The sequence below is a fragment of the Protopterus annectens genome, chromosome 3.part0 (genome assembly GCF_019279795.1).
Source record: "Protopterus annectens isolate FY-2018-M chromosome 3.part0, PAN1.0, whole genome shotgun sequence".
Taxonomy (NCBI): Eukaryota; Metazoa; Chordata; order Ceratodontiformes; family Protopteridae; genus Protopterus; species Protopterus annectens.
The window spans coordinates 32,740,619-32,766,915 of NC_056731.1; the positions used below are offsets into that span (position 1 = coordinate 32,740,619).

Here is a 26,297-nt window from a genome sequence, read left to right on the forward strand (position 1 = left end):
GTCCCTCTCTGTGACTCAGGAGACCCATAACACAGACTTAGATGTGCAACAGATATTCCCTGTTCAACCCAATACCATAGTTATGGGTGACTTTAACTGCCCTGCTATAAACGGAGAATCCTACATAATGCCAAACATACAGGCCCAGAGATTCCTGGACTTTGTATATAAAAACAGCCTGGGCCAGCTAGTCTGTACACCGACTACGAGCACTAACTTCATGGACCTGGTCCTTACAACCATGTGAGAATGTTGCACCCCATCAAGGTAATGTCCTCTCTGTTCTGTTTGGACCATAAAACTGTCTTCTTTGAAATAAAAGTAAACCCCAGGACCCTAGGTAACCCAAGGACCTTTAGTAACTACTCTAAGGTGAATTTCCTAATATTAAATGATACCTTGGCAAAATTGCAAGCCCCCTCAAACCCTGAGAACACCACTGCTTATGCAGCATTGTTCACAGAAACCCTATATAATCATACAAATGGCTACACAGAGACAGCTGTACTTACTCAATATAGGCACTGGACAATCTCAAAAAAGAAGCCTCCCTGGTGGACTCCCAACATCAATAGACTGTACAACAGAAAAACACAAAGTATGGCAAAAATTAGAAAGTGCAATGCCCAGCAAGTTAAAAACTTCCTCATCACCTCATCAATCTAAACAGAACCCCAGGGAATTACTCAAGTCTACCAAAGCCAAATTAGAGATAAAAATAGCCTCCTAGGCCAAGGACAACCACAAGGTTTTCTTCAGCTATGTCTGCGACCTCAAAGGCAGTACAGAACAATGTGCCAAATTAATTGTTAATGGAGCCACCTATACTGAACTAGAAGATATAACAAATCTACTGCCCGACAGATTTGCCTCTAATTTTACTTCCCTGTTCTTCCAGACATCCCTCAAGAAATACCCTTGAAAGTAATCCCCCCCAACTATCACTAGGGGACAGGTCTTCAATGCATTCTCCAAGGCCAAAAACACTGTATTGATAGGCCTTGATAATATCCTAGGATATCTCCATAACAGCATGAAACATGGTCTGTCAAGGCCACTAGAATCACTATTTAACTGTAGACACCAGACAGGCTTCATGCCAAGTGGATGGAAGACTGAAACTGTCATCCCTCTGCATAAGGGTAGACCATCTACGGGCCCTGGTAATATAGACCCATAGGACTGTCTAGTCTCGTATGCAAGGCCATGGAAGGAATTATCATGGAAATGATAAACAACATAGAAAACCTTCAGACATTGGACCAAACACACTTTAGTTTCATCAAGGGCATGTCATGCCTACTCAACCTGGTGGAATTCTTTGAGAATGTCAGTAATTAATGGATGATGGCAAAACAGTGCATACTTCCTGCCTTGACGTGGCCAAGACATTTGACACAATCCACAACTCCATTCAGGCATTTTAGACAAACTCATGAAATTAGATATAAACCCTTATGTCACCTGCTGGATAACTAGTCTGGCTTGCAGACAGGACCCAAGAAGTTACAATAGGGGAGTATACCTCCACAAAGAGACCGGTCACTAGTGCAGTCCCCCAGGACTCTGTACTGTGTTCACTTCTTACTGGCATCTACTTCTCAAAAGTCAAGACCAAATCAAATGTTAAACGCCTATGGCTGACTAAGTTTGCAGATTGCTGCAAATTAGATACAGTCACAGAATCCCCAAAGACACATTCCAAGAAGGCCTGACACAGACTAATAACTGGTGCCAGAACCACGGTCTAAAACTGAATGTCAAGAAATGCATAATACTATCCTTAGGGAAAATGGCTACCTCTGGAAACTCCCATATTGATAATAACACCCCTTAGTGAAGACACAGTAGTCAGGGATTTGGGGTCGCATGTAAACAATAACTTGACCTTCGACCATCATGTGTCCACAATGATAAGGAAATCATTCTATGTTGTGCAACTTATAAGCAAGGTTATTGACATCTAGGTCTAATGATGTCACTATTCCACTGTACTCAGCCCTCATAAGATCAGACATTGAATACAATTCCCCCTTTGGTATACAACAGCTGGAACATCCACAGAGGTTCCTCACAAAAAGAATACAGGCTGTTATGTCTACATGGACAACCTCAAAGTCACCTACAGACTGCTGAAAGGAGATCTATGCTTGGCATACAATGCATCCTCTAATACCACCCTGATGGAACAGCTGCATACTTGCAAAACAAATAGCAACAGAATTACCCAATTTAGGCACCTAAGCCTCATCTACAACACAAACAAAACATGTTGGAAGAAAGGGTATCTATCTCAGAACAGGCTTCCCATCCATGTGAAGAAGAGTTCTTCTCTTCCCCAGTTCAAGCATAACTTGGACCAGTGTATTAGGACTTGGAAATTTACCCATGGTCTGGCACCTATGTCTCTGACAGACAGAGGAGCCTACAAATTCTAGACAACCCAAGCCCAAGCCCAAGCCCAGATATACTCCTTAAAATAACCTTGGGTAACAGAAATTGTCAGATATATTTGGGAAGCATGGCAAGGCATAAAAAGGCCCCAGGGGTTGTTAATGGTGTCTTCAGGGCTGCCTTGTCTGTCGGAAGCTCAATCCGGGAGCCACGCCGTAGTGCGCGGAAAGCAAAAGCCAAGCATTAAGGCAGCATTTTCAGAATGCAACTATGCAAGCGAGCAAGAGTTGTACCTCTTCCATATGTATGTATATTAAAGGAGGGGGGCAGTGTAGCCAGGGTAAGCTCCTGAAAAAAAGACTTAACTTGAGACTGTACAGTGCTCATTCCTGGAGATGCAGGCTTTCCTTGTTTACTTTGCTTAGAAGTAAGCAAAGGGCATCCCTCTCATAAGCTTTTTCCTGGTATGCTAGACTGAGAGATGCAGGCTTTTTTTTTGTTTACTTTGCTTTAGAAGTAAGCAAGGGCATCTGTCCTCATAAGCTTTTCCTGGTATGCATTTGATGAACAAGCTTTTAAATGCAGTCATGTGATAATGTGTTTTTTTTTAAGCTGTCTCACTTCTCACGAGTTTCTTCTCTGCTTTCTGAATGATTCATGCAAGGGATATGATAAAAATGTAATCGACCAAGACGTGTTGGATGTAAGTTTTTGGAATACATTTTCCTTAGGTTTTACTTGCAATGCTTGCCTGATCTTTTGCTTGAGATGTCGCCATACATAAAAGGGATAAAGGCCACAAAATAAGGACATTTTTTAAGTATTCAGTTTGTCTTTTTTGGATTTTTTCCTTTTGAGTTTTCGCCTTCCTTTTCCAACGCACTTTGTCCCTGTCTTCCATTCTCCATTTGTTTGCTTTTACTTACAGTTTGTGACAAAAGTCCTTAGCGTCATAGGCACACACAACAAGGCACAAAAAAGCATATGCGAGTTACAACCCTAGTTGTTAACCAAGTTTATACCTATGAATGAACCTATAAAAATGCAACACATATATTTATCCCATCCCAAAAAGTAATTTAACCAACATTTTCACTAGAAAAATAAAAATAAAGTATACTTTTAACATGTTTTCACACAAAAATAAAAAAAACACTTCACAGTTTAATGCAGCCAAAACGTCATGTGACAGACCAATAAATAATAATTTCCTAGCTTTAAGTAACTTGTTTCACAGAAAAAGTTAAGTTTCTGTCATAAAATTAAAATGCGGGATATTATTTTCTCTGTAGGGAACTTATCTGGTCAGCAATGAAGAAATATCAGCTGGCCTTTGATCCTCAAAAGCCTGCAAGAGGAGCATGCTTCAGCAACATGAGAGCTCTTAAGAGCTTGGCACCCAAACTATTTATTTTCAGCAACTCTGCTTGAGTTGTCAACAGTCTGGGTGCATGGAAGGGTGCCCTTAAGCTCTGGTAGCAGGCCGTCTGTTATATTCTGCTGTGCAGGATATAACCCATATACCTAAGGCAACTGCAGCAGTTATCAAATGATGTACATCTATAATTACTAAAGTAAACATATGTGCAATCTGCCTTTTCACCTTTTTAATTTGTTGTATTTGTGTTTAATGGTACATGATTTTTTTTTACATGCTAAATATATGCATACGCTTTGAATAATTCTGATTATTCATTCTTGTACTTTTAGTGGAATAAAATTTGTAGAAGTATATTAAATTTCAAATGCTTCTTTATATCCACAGTATGGCATGCTTTCTGCTTCACTGTTACCTGAACTCCAGGACATGGCAGATGCAACCAGCAAGAAATTCTTCCAGAATGGGCCTGCCACCAATAGGGCATCTGCTCTTGGCTCTTTCCCTCCCTTTCTTTCTTTTTTTCTCTCAATGTCTTTGACTTTCCTCTTGCAAGTTCCTAAGTCCAAGTGAGGACTATGAGAACAAGGATAACACTTGGCTGGCTTGCCATGACTTGCAGCTGCCTTAAGTTTCAGACTTCTAGTAGCAAAGCTGGTTAAAGATTTACAGTCACACTTTTATTCTGTAGAAAACACAATTTTGTTTGATTGGTTATATAAAACATATGGCCTTCATGCATTTGGTACATAAAATGTTTTTTTTTGTCTTCTAATTCAGTTACAAGGTAGACACGACATCACTGTTTACGCAGATCTTGGCTTTGTACAAGTACCTAGACAGCTGTGCTAATTACTTGTTACCTCAGCATACTTATCTGAAATCAAAGAATCCCTTGTGACTTGCAGAATTCAGCAGTACGCATTCATAACGGCTGAGGAGTGCTTTCTTTGTCTGCCTTTGGATCTGGCTAATTTTAAATCTGCCCTGAAGTAATAATCATCTCATCTGCCCCCCCCCCCCCACCATACCCACACATCCACACGCCCAGAAATATATACAAAGTCATAAGCAAATATGTTCTGTTTTCAACTTGAAAAGGCAGTCAACACATAAAAAGGAACTATGAATACACTTACTATTTTGTGATTAAGAAAATCTGACATACCATGCAAAGTACACAGAATTTATATTGCACACTCAAATGTTAAATTCTTATACAGATAACACTAATGATAATTTAACAAGAAATTTTGTACCAAGCCACCAAACTGCACAAAGCTTTCTGTTTCCCACATTTAGTAACTACAATTAAGTAATAATAGACTGCCAGTTCATCAGAAACCATATTTAAAGCATTCGGCCTACTATGATTAGAAAATTAGTCAATAAAATCTTGCAACTTATATTAAACAAAATGCTGTATTCAGTTCATATGTAATTTTTAGCATGCCATATATCCAGTGTGAAAAATCATGGCAGAATCATATATAATTCTACAGTTTCTACCTTGCTGAACTGCCCAACAACATGCTTCAGTATTTTAGGAGGAGCGTCATGTAAAAGAGGTTCTAGTGCTGGCAGATGTGTACATTTTTGCAGGATGTTCTTCAGGGCCTTTTTAGCCTGTTGGAGCAAAAAATACAAAATGAACTGTGAGACATCTGCCTGACTCAGTGATAAGAACTCAAAGCCATTTATGTTCTGCATTCCAGGAACTCAAAGGTCAGATCAGTTTACAACTTCAGACTAGTAGTGTCAGTTTCCAAAATGCTATTGTCTGAATACAAGATGCCACAGATGCCTGGGAGTCTAAAATAAATACAGCTGTTAAAAGCTTTATTATTCTATATTCTTTATTTATGAGTCTGAAAGAAACACAGCTGCTAAAAGGTCTAATTTTGTCCACATACTGAATACTTACATAAAAGGACAATTTGGATATTACTAGAAAATTCAAAACACATAAACTATAAGACATCAAAAATAAATATTGTAATGTACAAAAATATACTTTAATTCCTGAAAGTTATACATACCAGAAGCAAAAACATTCAGCTAGAGAAAAAGAGATTGACAGAATTACATGTAGTATGCATTTTGTTTGTTTGTGTCTTTCGGCTTTTCCCGGTTAGGGGTCGCCACAGCGGAACTCCGGTCCGCTAATGATTGGCAGTAGAGTTTTTACGTGCTGGCTTGCTGGGCCTAACGCACAACCTTCAATGAAGGAACGCCCGTTCACGCATGTCGCCACACAGAAGACGCTCTGAGAATCGAACGGACAACGTCTAACTGTGAGGCGACGCATTACTTCATGTAATTCATCATCACAAAACCAAATGGGAGCTTGTCTTGGTGATGCAAACAGAAAAATAACTGAATCAGAATAGTAAATATGTTACCTGATCAGGAACTCTAGCATCAGTGTTCGTTGTATGCTTTCCTTTTCCTTGCAAAACATATAAATGGCAATTTCTTTCTAGCTGAAAGCAAACAGTACTGCTGAAGGTGGAAAAGAGTCCAGTAAGGTAACTAAATCAAACTGGTATACACATTTCCCCCTTAAAAACAGAAAATTAATTTGTTTCTGCATTGCTGGACTCATGGCAACATAACTGCAATGTAATCCTACAAGTATAGCAAAGAACATGACCACTGTTAAAAATTATACTGCAGTATAAGAAATATAGAATTTCTAACTTATCTTCTTTCTGAGCAGTGCCTGAATTGAGCAAAGTTGTATTTACCATATGTGATATCAGGAATGAACTGGAAGCATGTAAATACATCAAAATGCAACTGCTTCTAAATATAGCTTACTGTTCCATAAGGCACAGATATTCAGAATTAAGGAATGTTAGTTTCATGAATCTGCTCTGCAAATAAATGTAGTAATACGAAGCATTTAAGTCCAGCAAAGCTTATTTTCAAGCCAAGTAATATTGGTCGCCAAATTGTCAAAAATACTGTGTAGTTATGATTAAGTAATATGGTGCACACTTGCACCAGCAGTGGTACTGAACAGCTTCCCCAGGTCTCCCCGCATACCTCTCAACATGGAAACATCAAATGTCTGGACAAAGGCCTATGAAAATAGGTACAATTGGCCAAAAATATGGATACTGATTAACACAAAATTTGTTTATATAATTATGTAGCCCTGCCGACTCCATTGGAATTGTGGGATACCAATATTCAAACACAAATTGAAGAACAGACAAAATATTAAACACAAAATATAACCAGAGCAATAGCGCTTTATTTATGTTAACATTTGAACTTGTATAAAACTAAAATGCAATTTTCTTTTATAAAAATAAAATTATCTGCTTCACTAGTATAGAATAACAAAATATAAACAGAGGAATACTGTTTTATTTTTATTAATATTTGAACTTGTAAAAAAATTGAGCTTGTATAAAACTAAACACATTCTACACAGCTATGTTCCCAGTTAGTCATTGTGATCCAGTGACCAAAAACTCCTCTCTTTCTACAAACCTAGTAAATCTGCTGGGCATTCTCTGTACTCGTACAAAGTTGCTAAGGCCTAGAACTCCTTACCTGTACCCATCAGGTCTATACCCTCCCTCCCATATTTCAAAACTCCTCTGAAAGACTTCTCACTAAAATCTGGCTATGTTCTTGCTCAAAACCAGGATAAAGTATATCCATAAATGTGAACAAGTAACTTTTCATTCCTTATACCTTCTTACTCTCCCTTCTTCACTTAACTTCTTTACTGCTATCAAAGTCTCTTCCCCAGCATAAGCCTGTTTCTCCCTCACTTCATATTACAATTCCTGTTTGTGTTAGACTAACTTACCTTTAAATTATCTACAAACTGTCTAAATTTTCTCTGAATATTAAATGACTGTCGTATAACTTGTATGATTCTTAACCAATGTTTTTATATTATGGATAATTTGTTATAATTATTTAAACTGCAGATGTTTTTGTTTTTCTTTTGAAGACTGTAAAATTATTGTTCTGAAAATGTTTTGTAATAATTTGGAGCTTTTCTCCCTGGGCCTCCACTGAAAATGGGCTTCTACTCAGTTGGACTTTCCCCGATAATCAAATGCTAATAAATAAATACATAAATAAATAATCATCTTTCAGAAAAGGCAAGCTAATACAAAACTTGTTATTTTAACAACATTCTAAGTTTATAAGAACAATATTTAAAATCGGTGCCTATTTTTGGGTCTTTGTCCCCCATTATTTTGGTTTTATCCAGATTTCTTGTGTTAGGAAGTTGAGAGCTATGATAGGAATACTGTCCCAATCTGTAGAGTATCCAGACGCTAGTATAATAGTCAGGTATTTTATAATGTACAATTCACAGAATCACACTTTTGTTAATTGTGGTTATTATTCTTGGGTTTTTTGTCCTTGCTATAAAATGCAGTGATATCAAAATTTATTATACTAATTATGGGTTTATGTGGAGATTAAGTACCCTTCATGGATGTTGCAGGGACATTGCTACCACAAAACTGACTTTGTGTTACATTGATTGCCATTCATTTGACTTTTGATGCAATTACTTTCTGGCCTCATGCCATGGTTCTGCGGTATAGTTCTGGGTGATATTCGGTGTCAACAAACTTTATTTACAAAGGAAGTGTCCATACACAAAAAATAGCCATCCTATACTACAATTGTTAGCTGCAATGAACTGTAACTATAAACGTAGTTTTCCAAAGAGAAGGTGAGCCATTTATGTACCTTACACATTCCTACTCACTGTCCTGAAACCCAACTGCCAGCCCAGCAAACAAAAAAAATTAAAAAAAATGAACCAAAACGCATGTCAACAGTACAATTTGCATCTTAGAAATCTGTTAAAAATCATTAACGCAGAAGTTTCAAACTGGTATTGTAATATAAGCCTTGAGGACACATATATCCTCCTGTATTAAAACAGCACATGCAAAGTAAAGAGAAAGAAAGCAACGTAACCTTCTAAACACACTAAGATCATTAACAGTCTCTGCAAACAGAATAACGTTCAGCACAAAATATTTACTGAATTTGTAATTTTCAACAGATAAATGTGTATAAGCAGTGCATTGCTTAAACAAAGCACATATATATGTAACAAACGTGCTGTCAACACATACACACACACACACACACACACACACACACACACACACACACACACACACACACACTGTACCTCCCCGACTACTTCGATTATACCAACATCCACTCCCCATCATCATGTTACTTTGTTAGCTCTGACCAAGATGTGGGAGTTTTACCTAGTATAGCAAGAAGTGACCATTGACAGCTATTAGATCCTGTAAAGGGAGGAAGCCATACTAAAGGGTCTTGCAGAATGACTGAGTAATGGAATAATGTAGTCTCAAGACCCGGTATGTTTGATTTGTATTTGGTGAATTTATAATTGACGCATTAATAATCGAGTCATATGGGTATAAAGCATCTGTCCTCTCTTTAGGAACTTGTACAATGCGGCTTATTCAGTGTTTTAAGAAGAGGACATGAAATATACAAACTGTCTCACAGCCGAAAGTGAAACATGTTTGCTAGAAAGCCTGAAGAATTACTGAATGCATAGATCTGTTTGTTATGGTTTCCTAGAGGTACTAGACAAATTCACCCAAGTACAGCTGTGATTGAATCATGATTTAAGAATGCATCATCGGAAACTTTTAGCAAGTTTCAGTTTTAAGAATACTGAATACAGGAGCTTAAGATCTTGCTATACAATAATTACAGGGAATTGTTTCTTGGGCATTCATTCTTCGTTAGCATTCATTAATGGATAATGCGACATGACAAACCTTATAAAAAACACTGCACACACACACACACACACACACACACACACACACACACACACACACACACACACACACACACACACACACACATCTACCTTTTCTTTGCTTTCATACAACCACACACATCTACTTTCTCACACAGTAACACACACACTTTATCTCTCATACGAACGGCTAGTTTAAATTACATACACACTAACTTTCTCTCTCTTATACAGAGAAACGAATCGCCAGTTTAATGAACACACATACTCGTGCACTCATACATTCACTCAAACTTACCTTGGCACGGCTAGTTTAAATTCTACTGTAAGTGCAAAGTGAGTTTACATCCATGTCGGCATGTGTTCATGTGAAGCATGCATGGTCCCCTTTAAAGGAGAAGGCACCGCTGCCATGGAGTGTTTTTTTTTTAACTTATTGTTAAAGCCTCTTAAAAGTGGAAGGGCACCTGCCCCCCCCCCCTCGCCCTATGGTTCTGGCGCCTTTGTCTGCATGCCAAAATTGGGATTTAAAGGAGCCAATCAGGAATTTGTGGCACGCTGTTATTTTGAGCCCAAAACTGGGAAATACCAAGGAATAAGGTACAGTTGACAGGTATGTCTCCCTGTTTTAACTTGATGCCCTCATGAACTCCACTTTTATCTATTTTATTCAATAATAATTTGTACTGCATCATTATTCACCATAACACACGACTGTCCTACTATCCAGAAATTTCTCAATGTTCCATATTATACTGAACTCATACAGTTACATAAATAAGCCTGTATGAATACTAAACACATTTAATGATACACCCAGTGCAGCTAAAAGAGGGCAGTCGGTAATACCTTTTAGGAATAAGCTAGTAACACTGGATACAGTGTGTTCATTCAGTTAAATGCTGTACTAGGTACTTTCCACTATCACACAAAATTGACTTTGTACCCTCTTTCATGTTAAGTTATGCAACATGCAAATGGTTCATGCCATGTAAAAAAAAAAGAGAGAGAGAGAATAACCAATGAACTGTAGCATCATGAACTGAAAAAATGTAGAAAAGCTAGGCATAAAAAATATGCATGTTGTTTAAACAATTCAAAAGTAGGTTCTACTAGAAGCTGTCTAGTTCCAAGCACTCGAAGACCATTGTCACAAAACCAGAAACTTGAGTATCTTGTAGCTTGTACAGGATTCAACTCACACTCAAACTCAAATAAGAGTTCAAGAGAGCAGCTGCCACACCTTACCAGAACACATTATTTGAGTTCAAGCCAGCAATTGTATGGCTGGGAGTGGAAGGGGATTTTAGGGTTAAGAAGAGGGATAGGAGTTTTGAGGTTAGGAAGAGGGAGCGGAGTTTTAGGTTTATGGAGTGGGAAGGGAAGTTAGGGTTATAGAGCATTCTGGGAATTCTGGTTTAGGAAGGGGGAGTGAAGTTTAGGGTTAGGGAGTGATGGACTGGATTAAGAACTGGGTGGGAGTTTTAGGATTAGAGTTAGGGTTTTGGTAGGACTATACAATTTAATAGAGTCAGAAGTTGGGTGGAATAACTGTTAAGTAAGACTGAGCTAGTGAGAATTATAGTACTTGCCTTACTGAGCATGTGGCAGCCAGCAAGAGTGTTGTGAGCTAACAGAAAATGAGCACTTGTAGTAGACCTTATAAAGTGTCAGCTAAGTACTCAATAGCACATAAAGACATTTTGATACTGCATCTGAGATTCTTATTTATGAAGTCTTACCTGGTACACACTAAATGAAAGCTATGTACTTACCACAATGATAGAGTCATGTTGTCTTCTTTCTATCTGGTTCAACCTTTGGGTTACCTGATCTGACTAGATCCAAACTTTGATCCTTTTAGAAGCTATGAATCCAGGGCTCCAACTCCTCCCTTACCCATAATTCCTCCTCTTTCCTTAAAATACCTCTGATCAAGTATTCCTGCTCATCAATATCAATTTCCTCAATATCCTGAAGAAAGGGGATAGCCAATAATCTTGACAAAGAATTGAACTTGAAAAAAGTGCAGCCAGCTGAGGCTGTAGAGTGAGAAGGTCCCTGGTGAGATCCATTCATTCAGTGATGGGTACCACATACCAAATTTGAAAGGGGAAAGTAGGGAAGGATGTTAAAATGGATGGAAATAAGACAGCATGGATCTATTGTTATGGTAAGTACATAACTTTCTTATATGATGCTATCTTTTTTGTCTGAATGAGGAACGACTCGTAAGATAGAAGAATGCACCTGCTGAGTTTGTCCCCTAATCAAAAATCCAAAGAAACAAGAACAGCACATAGGTAAACCAGGCAGGATACAAAATGCAAAACAGTAGTAAAAAAATCCAAAGCCTGGAAACGAGGTAAAATGCAGCGTGTATTCCAAACAGGAAAAAAAATCACAAAGCTTTCAGATCAACCCTTCATCAGTATGTAAAAAAAGAGAACAAATGCCTTCATTTAAATAGTAGATTCAAACCATAAAACTAATCACATGACACAGATGTATTAAGCACTTCGGTTTAAAGACACATATACAGGTAAAATGCTACTGAATGTATAGTCATAAAATAAGTAAAACATTTAACTAAGACCCATCTACACAAGATGTTATTTCAAAGTTAACTGTCTTCTTTTTAAAATAGGTTTAATGCTTACTGCTGTATTTAGACCTGTTAAACAATCAGCTTCTAAAAGTGTGATCCATGAGTATTCACATACTTCTAACTCAAGACCCCCCTTTTTTTCTTCTGTCTGATGTCAATCACTCTAAAGTTAAGTGTGTGTGTGTTTGTGTGTGTGTACTTCATTTCTCCCTTATATGCTTGCCCAGAGCGTTAGTTGCTACCTCTCTACGTATTTCAGATTTGTGTTCAATGATTCTGTCCTTCAACATTCTTGTGCATTTCTCTATGTAGAATGCTTGAACACACCTTACAGCATGCCATATACACAATGGCAGTGGTATTACAAGTCGCAAAATACCTGAAGGTATATTTCTTCTTAGTGTTAGGATGTATAAATTCATAACTTGTATTTATATCATCACAGCATATGCAACTGTAACAAGGAAATGTATCGTGTTTTCTGCTTATGTTCAACTTTTTATTATTTTTAAAGTCCTTATAGCATAATCTTTGTTTCAAATTCAGACAGGTATGATATGAGAACATGGGGGCCTCTCCAACTATTTTGATTATCTCAGGCATGTTTTTAAGAATACCCCAATTATTTCTAATAATATTCTTAAAACCCTCTGATCTACGATTATATCTTGTGACATAGCGTATATTATTATTTTTAATAGAATTATGACCAGAATTAACATGGCTAATATTACCAGATAAGTGGAGTCTCGCTTTGCCTGTTCTTACCATAATAACTTCATCTGCTGTATGTCTTAATAATGAGTTATTATAACCACAGCATTTAAAATCTGTGGTCATTCTGTCCAGTTCCAGTTTAAAGTTGGCCTCATCCGTATTAAGTTGACTGGCTCTTGATACTTGTCCTTAGACTATACCCTAAAGAGTGTGTGTGGCATGCATACTATTTCTGAGGGTTTTAAAAATCCCCTAATACCGTAATACGTACTCCAAGTTACTCAAAAAGTGGCAGGAGCTTAATTTGAGAATTGGATCTGACTATATGAGATTAATGAACGAATATTTTTAGAAAAACGAATGTGACTTACAACAGTAGATTACTCAGATTGCGAATGAACTGCTTGAAACACCTTTAACAAATGAGGATTCACTGTTATATAATAAAATGTTTGAGAACTTAACAATATTTGAACAAAAGCTGATTGCCACCATGAAATGCAAATTGAACTGAGACATTGGAGATTTTAAAAATGGGCACATTTTTCCTTGGCCTAGGGAACACCCAATGCCTTTTACACAGGAAGGTAGATATAATAATAAATGGTGAAGGATGAAACAGACCATGGAGTCACTAGATGAATTTTCTCCTGATGAACTTGTCAGTGGGCATAATGTTAACTTAATTTCAACTAATAGAAATTTGCAACCTGTAGACTCAAACAATGTTACACATTTACTACCAGAAGCAAGTACTTCTGTGAGGTCCACACCCCCCACTAATACAAATGTTACAACCCTGCAGAATCAGGATTTTCAGTAGGGGAAGACTATAATTACTATCACATTACCAGAGAAAGTGAAGCAGGTAGTACAGAATACATCAAAGAACTGTGAGAAGGAGAGGGGCAATTCGAAGGGCAGGAAGCAGACTCGAGGTCAGTAGTCTAATAGGTGGAGAAGCCAAGGTCTGGAGACCCGCAGCAGGGCTCACAGCAACTGAGTGAATTTTCTGTTGTTAATCTATCTTCTTTTCAATTAACTAAAGCTGAGTTAAAGCTTCTGAATAAAGGTATAGGTTTCATGCCATCTAATGTGGACAGTGTTGTTACAGCGCTGACTGATCTTAGATTGTTTATAAGGAATGTGAGTCTGAAATTTATATTTAAGGATGCACCTCATACATCTACACAGGTATGTAAAAAACCTAGTATGTTTATACCGGTGAATTGTCCCATTTTAAATGCATTTAATGGGGCATGTGAAAGGGACATATGTAACTATTATATGAAGTCTGAAAAAAGAAATACAACCTTTTCTTGTCTCTGAGTTTCAAGCAATGGAAAATTACAAAACAAAAATGATATTATTATTAAACAGGCTGACAAAGGTGGTGCAATTATTTTTGATACAGATATGTATAACATGCTTATTCTTGAATTTTTGAGTGACTTTGATAGTTTTACTGAAGTCCCTCCAGCAGAAGTATTTAAATGTATAAGCAAAGTTAATATGTGCATTTTTGAGCTGCAAATTAATAATGACATCAGTACTGAATTGTTTAATTATTTTACAGTTCCATGCCCTATGACACCTGTTTTGTATGGTCTCCTGAAAATTCATAAAAGTTTAACCCATCCACCCATGAGTCCTATTGTATCTGGCTCACTATTTACACGTTACTTTATAAGCAAATACTTATAAAGTTAAACATTTTATTAAAGATACAAAAGATTTTTTACAACAGTTATATTGCTGGTTTAATGAACATCAGAAAGCTGAATTTTTATTTGTAATGCCCTAGATCAACTTATCCACACCCCCACCAGGGGAAACAATATCCTAGACCTAATCATTACCAACATGAGTGACCGGTGCTCCACACCTGAAGTCAACTCCTCGTTGGTCCGATCCGACCATAAGCTAATCACCCTTCATATCCACATCCTGCCCCCACCCCCCATTAAGGAAACCACAGTAACAAATTTCTCCAAAGCCAACTTCATGCTTCTTAAGACAGAAGTGGTAAACTTCATGGCACCCATGCAGATGGACAATACAGTTACAACTGCTGAATCCTACACAAATGCACTCTATAAGCACTTACACAAGTGCATGGATAGTGCTATCCCAAACAGAACCAAGACCCAAGACGCTATCCTCCAAAAAAAGGAAGCCAATCTGGTGGTCCTCTGCCATAAACAAACTGTACAACAAAAGGAAGAAACTGTTGCAAAAGAGAGTAAAATCCCGTGAGTGGAGGAGCTCCCTGGTCAGCCTCAGTAAGAAGCTGACAGCCCTTATAAGATCCTCCAAAGCTAGCTATGAAAACAAAATCGCCACTAAATCCAAGGACAACCACAAAGCATTCTATAGCTATGTCAAGAATCTAGATGGCAAAACCCAGATCTGCTCTGAGTTACAGCACAAAGGCATGAAAATTACAGAACCAACTGATATTGCCAACATTCTGGCAGATAGGTTCAGTGCTAACTTTACCCCCCCTCTCACCCCCTAAAGGGCCCATATCTAAACAGGAAGAATGCACAGTCCCTGTAATCACAACTATGCAGGTAAAAGCTGCACTCTCTAAAGCCAAAAACACAGCATCCATGGAACCAGACAACATCCCAGGCTGCGTTTTACCTGAACTTTAGAATGAACTGGCTCCCCACTTAAGCACCATGTTCAATAATAGTCTCGCTTCAGGCTTTGTGCCCACTGAATGGCGCACAGCAACAGTTATTCCATTCCACAAAGGGGGAGCCACCACTGATCCTGGGAACTATCAACCTATTAGCCTGACGTGCCTGGTCTGCAAGGCCATGGAACGTATCATCATGGAACTCATAAACAAAGACACTGGTAACCTCCAAACTCTGGATCCCACCCAGTTCGGGTTTGTGAAAAACAGATCATGCCTTCTGAACCTGATCGACTTCTTTGAGGCAGTCACCAAAGCCGTGGATGAGGGTAAGGTGGTTCACACAGCCTATCTTGACCTTGCCAAGGCTTTTGACACCATCCTCCATTCTGGAATTATAGCTAAACTCAATAAACTAGGTATAAATCCCTATGTCACAAGATGGGTTGCCAACTGGCTCACTGACAGAACCCACACTGTAAAAGTTGCAGACTCCAAATCTGACCTCGAAGCAGTGACAAGTGTTCCATCCTAGGACCTCTCCTGTTTGGTATCTACTTCTCTGAAGTACAGGCTAACACAGAAGGCCTCTGGCTAACGATGACTGCAAACTAGGAGCCATAGTCAAGTCCCCAAATGATGTGGACATCCTACAGAACGGCCTCACTGAGACAGATATCTGGTGTCAGAGCCATGGCATCAAGCTCAATGCCAAAAAGTGCAGTGCCATCCCCTTTGGTAAAAACTCTGTACCCATGAACTACCACATAGGCAGCAATCTACTTAACACCAAATGTGTGATAAGAGACCTTGGGACCCAGGTGGACAGTAGTCTCTCCTTTGATAGTCACATCGCCAAAGTAGTCAGGAAGTCCTTCTACATGGCACACCTCATCATAAAAGGGTTCTCATCCAGGAAAAAAGTGGTCATTGTTCCCCTCTACTCAATACTCATTAGACCCATTATAGAGTACAATGCCCCCTTTGGAATGTACCTCATAAGACATATGCAGCAGCTGGAAAGGCCACAGAAGTACTTCACAAAGAGGATTACTGGTCTCAAACAAATGCCCTATACTGACCGTCTCAAAAAACTCCAGCTTTACTCCGTAGCATATTGCCTACTCTGAGGTGATCTCTGCCTAACATATAAAGCTATGTCAAACCCAGAGTTGTTGGACATGCTACACCTAAAGAAATCCCAATCCCTCTGAGCTACACGCTCTAGGGACCTAAACCTTATCACCACAATAAACAGGACACGCTGGAGGGATAGATTCCTGTCCCAGAGACTTCCTATACTCTGGAACAAGCTACCCATCTATGTCAAGCAAAGTTCTTCATTAGCACTCTTCAAGTAAAATCTTGATGAGTGGATGGGAAATAGGAAATACACCCCGGGGATCACTTCTGTGTCTCTGCTCAACAGTGGCACAGGAAAATAACTTTCTTGGGTGGAGTAAGCCATGGAACCTTGCTGGCTAGGCTTATGTAGGCCCTTGGGCCGATAGCCTAGTACCTACCTATGAATCTATGAACCTATAAACTCTTGACAGTAAATCATTATTTACTGTGATACCTCTACAATATGGGTTAGAAGCACTACATGACTTTCTAAGTAGAACATGTGGCATGGTTGATAGAGAAGTGGGAACTATTTGTGAATTGAAAGACATGGTGTTGACTAATAATGTGTTTATGTTTAACGAATGCACATACATACAGAAAAATTGGGCACCCCAGTGGCAAATACATATGCTAATATTGTTGTTTTATGCTGAGAAGAGCAATTTGGTTATAGTGAGCTGCATCCTTTTTATGACAAAATATTTTTTAAAAGCTTTGTGGATGACATATTTTTCCTGTGGACTGGTAATGATGCTGAACTTGAAGCATACATAGAATATTTAAATAGAACTACTAATGTTTTGAAATTTACAGCTCAGTTTTCTGTGGATACCATCAATTATCTGGATGTTAGTTTAACTAAATGTTGTGGAGGTATTAATACTTTGATACAAAGAAAAGAGATACCCTCCAATCGATATGTCCACAGAAATAGTATGCACGCCACACACACACACTTTTAAGGGTGTAGTCAAAGGACAAATGTTAAGAGTCAGTCAACGTAATACAGATAACACCACCTTTAAACTGGAACTGGACAGAATGAGCACAGATTTTAAACACTGGGGTTATAATAACTCATTATTAAGATGTACAGCAGATGAAGTTATTATGGAAAGAACAGGCAAAGCGAGACCCTGCCTTTCTAGTAATATTAGCCATGTTAATTCTGGTCATAATTCTATTAAAAATAATAATAATATGCTATGTCACATAATATGCTATGTCACGAGATATAATCGTAGATCAGAGGGTGTTAAGAACATTATTAGAAATAATTGGGGTATTATTAAAAAAATGCCTGAGATAATCAGAATAGTTGGAGAGGCCCCCATGTTCTCATATCGTACTTGTCAGAATTTGAAACAAAGATTATGCTATAAGGACTTTAAAAATAATAAAAAGTTGAACATAAGTAGAAAACAAGGTAGATTTCTTTGTTATAGTTGCATATGCTATGATGATATAAATACAGGCTGTAAATTTATACATCCTAACACTAAGAAGAAATATATCTTTAGGTGTTTTGCAACTTATAATACCACTGCCGTTGTGTATATGGCATGCTGTGAGGTGTTTCAAGCATTCTACATAGGGAAATGCACAAGAAGGTTGAAGGACTGAATTACTGAACATAAATCTCAAATATGTAGAGAGGTAGAAACTAACGCTCTGGGCAAGCATATAAGGGAGAAATGAAGTACACACACACAAACACACACACATTTAACTTTAGAGTGATTGACATCAGACAGAAGAAAAAAAGGGGGGTCTTGAGTTAGAATACTCATGGATCACACTTTTAGAAGCTGATTGTTTTCCAGGTTTAAATAGGGCAGTAAGCATTAAACCTATTTTAAAAAGAAGACAGGTAACTTTGAAATAACATCTTGTGTGGATGGGTTTTAGTTAAATGTTTTACTTACTTTATGGCTATATTGACTTTCAGTAACATTTTACTTGTATATGTGTCTTTAAATTGAAGTGCTTAATACAACTGTGTGACATGTTTAGTTTTATGGTTTGAATCTACTATTTAAATGAAGGTATTTGATCTCTTTTTTACACACTGATGAAGGACTGATCCCGAAAGTTTTGTGATTTTTTTTCCTGTTCGGAATAAACGCTGCATTTTACCTCAACGTTTCCATTCCAGTCTTTGGATTTTTTTACTATAAGTTTGTCTGCTAACACACTGGAAGTCCCAGGATATGCATTGCTATGAGAAGGCAACAGGAAGACATCACTCATTGCCACATTCTCATGGCTTCCTGGCATAGTAGATATCAGTGGGTTCCCCTTGCTTGATGATATACCAGACTACTGCTGTATTGTCTAACTGGATGGAAATCAAACCCTCTTGGAAACAGTCCTGAAAAGCCTGCAACGCTAGGAGGGCTGACCTCATCTCCAAGATATTGATGTGAAGACTGTCTTCAATGTGTGACCAAGAACCATGGACCTCTTTCTCTTAGAAATGTCCCCTTCATACAGGAGGGAAGCATCCATGGTTACTGGGGCTATTGGAAGAGATGGAGGAATAGCTAATCTTCTAGAACTGCTGAGGAGGTCAACCATCACCTAACATGAGACATGCAAATAGGTGTTATACAAATTCGGGCATGAAGCGGATGTGAAAGTTAGGACTACGGTACTGATAGGGTCAACTGAAGAATTCTCATGTGGTATCTCACCAGGGGAACTAACGTGATCCAAGTCATCAGCCCCAGCAGCTGGAGAATAAATCTTTATGTGGGTGAGGGATGTTGGAGAACCTGAACAACTACGTGACACAGAGACAAAATCTTGAATTCTGGGAGTTTGGCTATTTGACTGCTTATATTCAGGTGGCATCTGATGACCTCTATCTGTTGTGTAGATATCAAGTGACTCTTTGATTGACTTGACTGTGATCCCGAATTCCTGAACAAATTGGAGCAAAAAAGTCTCTTTGTTGGACCAGAGGATCCCTGGTTGGGGCAGTGAGGAGCCAGTTGTCTAGATATGGGAAAACCTGGAACCCTAGCAGCCTGAGATAAACTTCCACCATTGATATGCATTTGGTGGACACCCAGGGGGCTGTGGTGAGACCAAAGGGCAGTGCCCCGACTAGGAAGTGATAGGCTTCCAGCTGGAAATGGAGAAATTGCTATCTTGGCATGGTAGTAGGCATCCTGGAGATCTATAGAGCACATCCAGTAATCCTTCTTCAGAAGAGGTAGAATGGACTGAATCATGACCATCCAGAAACTGAGTGAAGTGACAGGTTCAAAACTGGCCTGAGGTCCCCTGCCTTTTTTGGAATTAAAAAGAATAAAAAGTTATGCACTCACCATAATGTTCCATCTGTGTTGTTCATTTTCATTCTTCCTCAACTGTTGGGTTTGGATCTGACCCTCGGATCTGACTTGGCCGCTTCTTCCAGCCTGTAGGATTCTTGAACTCTCAAACTCCTCCCTTTACTCATAATGCCCCTCCAACCTAACATACCTCAGATCTAGTTTGCTGCCCATATGACTAACAGAGCAGTCTAAAATAAGAAAAGAATGGAAACCGGAGCTCAAACAAGGAATGGAAGTTCATCCATAGGTTCATACGTTCATAGGGTCATACTAGGCTATCTGCCCTAGGGCATTTACAAGCCTAGCCAGAGTGTATTTGGCTTTCGCCACCCATTTTAAAATGAATTTTGCTATGCCCTTTTTCGAGGTTAGTATACTGTGCATCTGTCTAACAGTGACACAGAAGTGATACCCGGAGTAAATCTACAATCTCCCATCCACTCATCAAGATTCCTCTTGAAGAGAGTCAATGAGGGACTCTGCCTAACCTGGACTGGGATTTTATTCCAGAGTGAAAGAAGCCTCTGGGTTATGAATCTGTCCCTCCAGCATGTCCTATTTATTTCAGTGCTGAGGTTCAAGTCTCTCGAGCGTGTAGCTCAATGGGATTTGGATTTTCTGAGGTGCAGCATGTCCATTAATTCCGGGTTGGACATGGCTTTATACATCAGGCACAGATCGCCTCTGAGCAGGCGGTATGCCACTGAGTAGAGCTGGAGTTTCTTTAACTGGGCAGCATATGGCATCTGTTTGAGCCCTTTGATCCTCTTGGTGAGGTACTTTTGGGGTCTTTCCAGTTGCTGCAGGTGTCTGGTAAGGTACATCCCAAAAGGGGCATTGTACTCAATTATGGGCCTAATGAGGGATGAGTAAAGAGGCACGATGACCTCCCCTGATCTAGATGTGAATCCCTTCATGATTAGGTGGGCTATATAAAATGATTTTCTAACCACTTTGGCCACGTGGTTGTCGAATGAGAGATTGCTATCAACTTGGGTCCCCAGGTCCCTAATTACTTCTTCCGTACTTAATGGATTACCATCTATGTGGTAATTTGTAGGCACTTTGTTTTTGCTGAAGGGGATGACTATACACTTTTTGGCGTTTAGCTTGAGGCCATGGCTCTGCCACCAGTTGTCTGTTTCTATGAGTCCCTTTTGTAGGATGCTTGTGTCGGCTGGAGAGTCGATTATGGCACCAAGTTTGCAGTCATCTGCGAACTTGGTCAGCCACAGTCCTTCCGTGTTGGCCTGTACCTCCGAGAAATATATACCGAACAAGAGAGGTCCCAGGACTGAGCCTTGTGGGACGCCACTTGTAACTGGTTTGGAGTCTGACATGGCTCCAGAAATTCTAACCATGTAGGTTCTGTCCTTGAACCAGTTTGCAACCCATCTAGTGACATAGGGGTTTATGTTTAAGCTGGTGATCTTATCTATAATGCCCGAGTGGGGTATTGTATTGAAGGCTTTTGCGAGGTCCAGGTAGGCTGTGTGGACCACCTTCCCCTCGTCAATGGCCTTGATGACTGTTTCAAAGAAATTGACCAGGTTTAAGAGGCAGGATCTGCCCTTAACAAAGCCGAACTGGGTAGGATCCAGTGTCTGTAGGTCCCCAATATCTTTATTTATGAAGTCCATGATGATCCTTTCCATAGCTTTGCAGACCAAGCTAGTCAGGCTTATGGGGCGATCGTTTCCAGGATCCATTGAGGCACCACCTTTGTGGAGAGGGACCACTGTTGCTGTACGCCACTCTTTGGGTACATATCCTGTAGTAAGGCTGAGATTGAACAGTAGTTTTATGTTTGGGTTTAGTTCTTCTTGGAGTTCATGTAGGACACAGCCCGGGACACTGTCTGGTCCCATTGATGCTGTATTTTTTGCTTTGGAGAGGGCGGCTCTTACCTGGGCATCTGAGATGTCAGGGGGGCAGCACTCTGCTGGGATAGATATTTGCCCTTTTGGTGGGGAAGGGGGGGGAGAAGTTTGCACTGAACCTGTCAGCTAGGATGTTGGCAATGTCTGTGGGTTCGGTGTATTTTTTGTCATTTTGGACTAATTCTGAGCATATCTGGGAATTCCCACCCAGGTTTCTAACATAACTAAAGAAAGCCTTGTGATTATCCTTAGTGTCCTGTGCAATTTTTCTCTCGAAGCTGGCCTTAGACGATTTTATGAGTGCCCGTAGTTTTTTGCTAATACTGATCAGAGATGCCTTCCCTTTTTGGGATTTTGCTCTATCATGTAGTAGCTTCCTCCTTCTATTGTATAGTTTGTTTATGGCTGGGGTCCACCAGACAGGACGCCTGCCTTTGGAGGATTGGGTTTTGGTTTTGTTTGGGATTGCATGATCCATGCATTCCTGAAGGTGTTCATAGAATGCGTTTATAAAGGATTCTGCGGTCTAGGCCATATTTTCCACAGGCCCGGGGGCTTTGAAGGATTCCACCTCGGATTTGAGGAGTGTGAAATTTGCTTTAGAGAAGTTTTTCACTGTGGTTTTCTGGGCAGGGGCTGGGGTTGGGATGTGAATATCTAGTGAGATTAGTTTATGGTCTGATCTTACCAGTGAGGGATACACTTCTGGTCTGGAGCATAGAGTCCCCATGTTGGTGATGATCAGGTCCAGTATGCTTTCCCCTCTTGTGGGAGTGGTAACAAGCTGTTCCATAGCATTTGAGTTTATAAATTCTAGGAACCTTTGGGCTAGGGTGTTGGAGCTAGAGTAATGCTCCCAGTCTATGTTTGGGTAGTTGAAGTCGCCCAATATAATGGTGTTTGGAGAGACCTTCACATTTTCCAGTGTTCTCAGGAAGGCCGAGTGGGGTTCCTGGGTTTGGGAAGGTGGTCTGTAGCAGGCTATAAACTGGAAGGCAGTTTTACCCACTGTTAGTTGCACATGGATAGTCTCTGATGCTTCGTGCTGTGCCACCAACCTGGAGGTGTGGGTATCTTTGACGAATATTGATACTCTCCCTCCTTTTGTGGTTCGGTCCAAGTTTTGGGGCCAAAAAACATGGTATGAGGTATAACCTGGTAGTGCTGGGGTGCTCTCGGGAGCCTTGAACCAGGTTTCTGTTACTGCACAGATATCGATGTTCTCCATGCTAAGGAGAGTTCTGAGTGCGTGCATCTTGAGGTTTAGACTTCTGGCATTGAGTAGCATTACTCTTAGTTTCTTATCCCTTGTGATACCTATGGAGGTGGGTTTGTCTTTTGAGCCTTGCCTAAAAAAGGCACTATGGGGGTGGCAAGAGCCTTTGCCAATATCCGAAAGCCCAGGGGTGACAGGTGCAAGCCATCCTTAGCGAAGCATCGTGGCTTGTCGAGCATGTCATCCCAGGCTGACAGGCATTGGATCCCCTTTGAATGACACCAATACTTAAGCCAATTGTTGAAATTGATCATCTTGTCTTCATATTGTGGCATCATTCTTGGTGAGGGTAAGATGCTACTCAAGGTCAGGGTCATACCGGCCTGGGCTACATGCTCAGAGAGCTCCTCTATATCTCTTTTCATGTAGTCCATGGAGGTACATCTCAGGTCATTCACACCAGCATGGACAATGACTGAGTCATATTTGTACTTGCCTTGGAGTGACCTGAGTGCTTGTGTTATGTGGCGGATCCTAGCGCCCGACAGGCAGCTCACCGTGACCTTCTCCTTGTTCAGCCTGGTGAGCGGGACGTCAGTGTGCCTGACGATAGAGTCACCTATTACAAGTGTATCGGGTGTGTTGTTTAGCCTTAAGGGCTGTGACTGTTCGGCACACTGGCTTTGTGAGCTATGTGCTGCACATGTTTTGTTTTGGGGTAGCGGTTGCTTGGGTGTCTGCTTTGGAGGTCTCTGTTGCTTAGGCAGATTTTTATATAGATATAGATAGAATACTCTTCAATCTCTCCAGGAGAAGAACAAGGAGGGTTAGGTGTGTGGGAAGTTGAGGAAGAATGAAAATGGACAACACATATGGAACGTTATGTTGAGCACATAACTTTTTAATCCAATGTTGTCCATTTTCACTCATTCCTCAACTGCTGAGACAGAGTCCCCTAGCTACCTAAATCCAGAGAGGCTTCTAAGGAAGGATATTCTAGAGCACTGTGGAGCCAGAGGCTGCTCTTCCCCTAGAGACCAGATCCAGCTTGTAATGAGCAATAAGGATTAGCCCAATTTGCAGCTGCACAAATATCATCCAAGGAACTTCTGGACAAAAAGGCTAATGAAATTGCGACAGACTTGGTGAAATGGGATTTGGGTAGTTTTGACAAAGGTAAGCCCACTTTTTGCTAAACAAAGGGAATGCAATTTGGCCAGAGCAACTTTAGATACTGGCTTACCTAGTTTTGAATCAGAAAAGGAAACAAACAATTGCTCAGACTTTTCTTAGATCTTTAATTCTGTGAAGGTAGAAATGTAATTGTCTGCGCACATCTAACAAATGTAGTAAGTACTCTCCTTTGTTTGAAAAATTTGGAAAGAACACTGGAAGATTAATAACCTGATTAATATTAGACTCAGAAACAACCTTTGGTAAAAAGGAAGGATTGGTCCACAGAGAAACCTATCCTTGTGAAAAACTAAATAAGTAGGCTTACAGTACAATGCTTGAAGTTCAGACATTCTTCTTGCAGATGTAGTAGCAACTAAGAAAACAGTTTTCCAGGTCAAAAATTTTAGATCAGATTTGGCCAAAGGTTCAAAGGGAGGTTGAGTCAAGTCCTGAAGTATGCTAGTTGACTCCCAAAGGAGGGGGTATGATCTTTTAAAGGAGTAAAAAGATTCCTCTTAGAAGGGCTTTGAAAAGTTTGGAAGAAGGTAAAACTATTTACTCCCAGATGGAAGATGGAAATGGCTGCTAACTTACAGTTGAGGAAGTAGCACCTTCACTGAAAAATGTGGCTAAAAAGTCAAGGATATTTGAAATTGGTGCTGAAAAGGGATTTAAAAAATGTACTTTTTCCGAAAGAACAAATCTTTTCCATTTACTCTTGTAAATCTTTCTGGTGGAAGCTTTATGGGAAGATAAGAAAATGTGATGGATGAAGGAAGAGAACCTGGGCTGTCTAGCAATCAATGGAACTGGAGAAACCATGTGTTCAATTTGAGGCCTGTTAAATCTGGGTGAGTCATGCCTGTTGGGTGTGAAAGGAGGTCTGGAGTTGGGTCCAGAATCCACGGTGGATGTAGAAAATGAGGCCAAAGGAAGGAAAACCAAATTTAACAAGGCCAGTAAGGGGCAATGAGGATAAAATAGAAGTTATGTTCTTACCATAACGTTCCATGTTAGTTGTCTTCTTCTCGCCTTCTTCTTGCTGGATGGGTTCGGAGCCGACCTCGGCTCCGACTCGGCCACTGTAAAAGCTCGAGAGTTGGTTCCACCGGCTCGAGGCTCCCCTTATATCCCACAATGCTAGGCGAGAGTTACCTCAGATCTCGTTTGTAAGCTAACCCCAGCTTATAATAGTAACAGAATAACTCTAAACAGAGTCCACCTCTAACAACAGGAAGAAAGAAGGAAGACCTACATCCTGAACCAGGAAATATGCATAACAGCATATGCCTAAGAAAGAGGTGGTAGAAAGAGAGGTCACAATCACAACTCCTCTAGGTCTGTCCAGGCCAGGGGGAAGGAGGGTGGGGCAAGAAGAAGCGAGAAGAAGACAACTAACATGGAACGTTATGGTAAGAACATAACTTCTATATGTTAAGTTGTCTATCTCGCCTTCATTCTTGCTGGATGGGACCGCGTCCCTAGCACCTTGTCCCGGGTGGCCTAACGGAACAGACTCCTGAGAACAGTGGAACCAAAGTTAGCTCTATGCCTAGAAGCTAAGTCCAACTTATAATGAGAAATGAAAGTGTGAGGAGTAGCCCAAGTAGCCGCTGCACAAATGGTGTCAATAGGCAGTCTGTCTTGGAAGGCTAAAGAAGTAGCCAAAGCTCTGGTTGAATGGGCCTTAGGTTTATTAGGCAGTTTTTGGTGTCTAATTTCATATACAAGGGAAATCAAAGATGTTAGCCATCTGGATAATGATACTTTTGAAACTGAAAGTCCCTTTCTGCTTTCCGCATAGGAGACAAACAGCTGATCAGATTTTCTGAATTGTTTCGTTCTATCCAAGTAGTACCTCAATTGACGATGAACATCCAGGCAGTGTAATTTTTGTTCAGACCTATTGGAATATTCTGGAAAAAAGACAGGGAGGTCAATGCTTTGATTTAGATTTGACGTCGAGACCACCTTAGGCAAAAAGGACGGGTTAGTTCGTAAGGATACTCTGTCCT

General features: G+C 39.9%; 1 protein-coding gene across 2 annotated transcripts in view; it reads right to left on the reverse strand.

Moving 5' to 3' along the window:
- The window catches only part of SPAG6 (sperm associated antigen 6), an 812,261-nt gene that overhangs the window by 375,259 nt on the left and 410,705 nt on the right, over nucleotides 1-26,297 (reverse strand). For both annotated transcript variants that reach the window (XM_044064563.1, XM_044064564.1), the window contains one exon: nucleotides 5,282-5,398. In XM_044064563.1, the coding sequence (XP_043920498.1) occupies nucleotides 5,282-5,398 (117 nt within the window). The remainder of the gene's footprint in view (nucleotides 1-5,281; nucleotides 5,399-26,297) is intronic.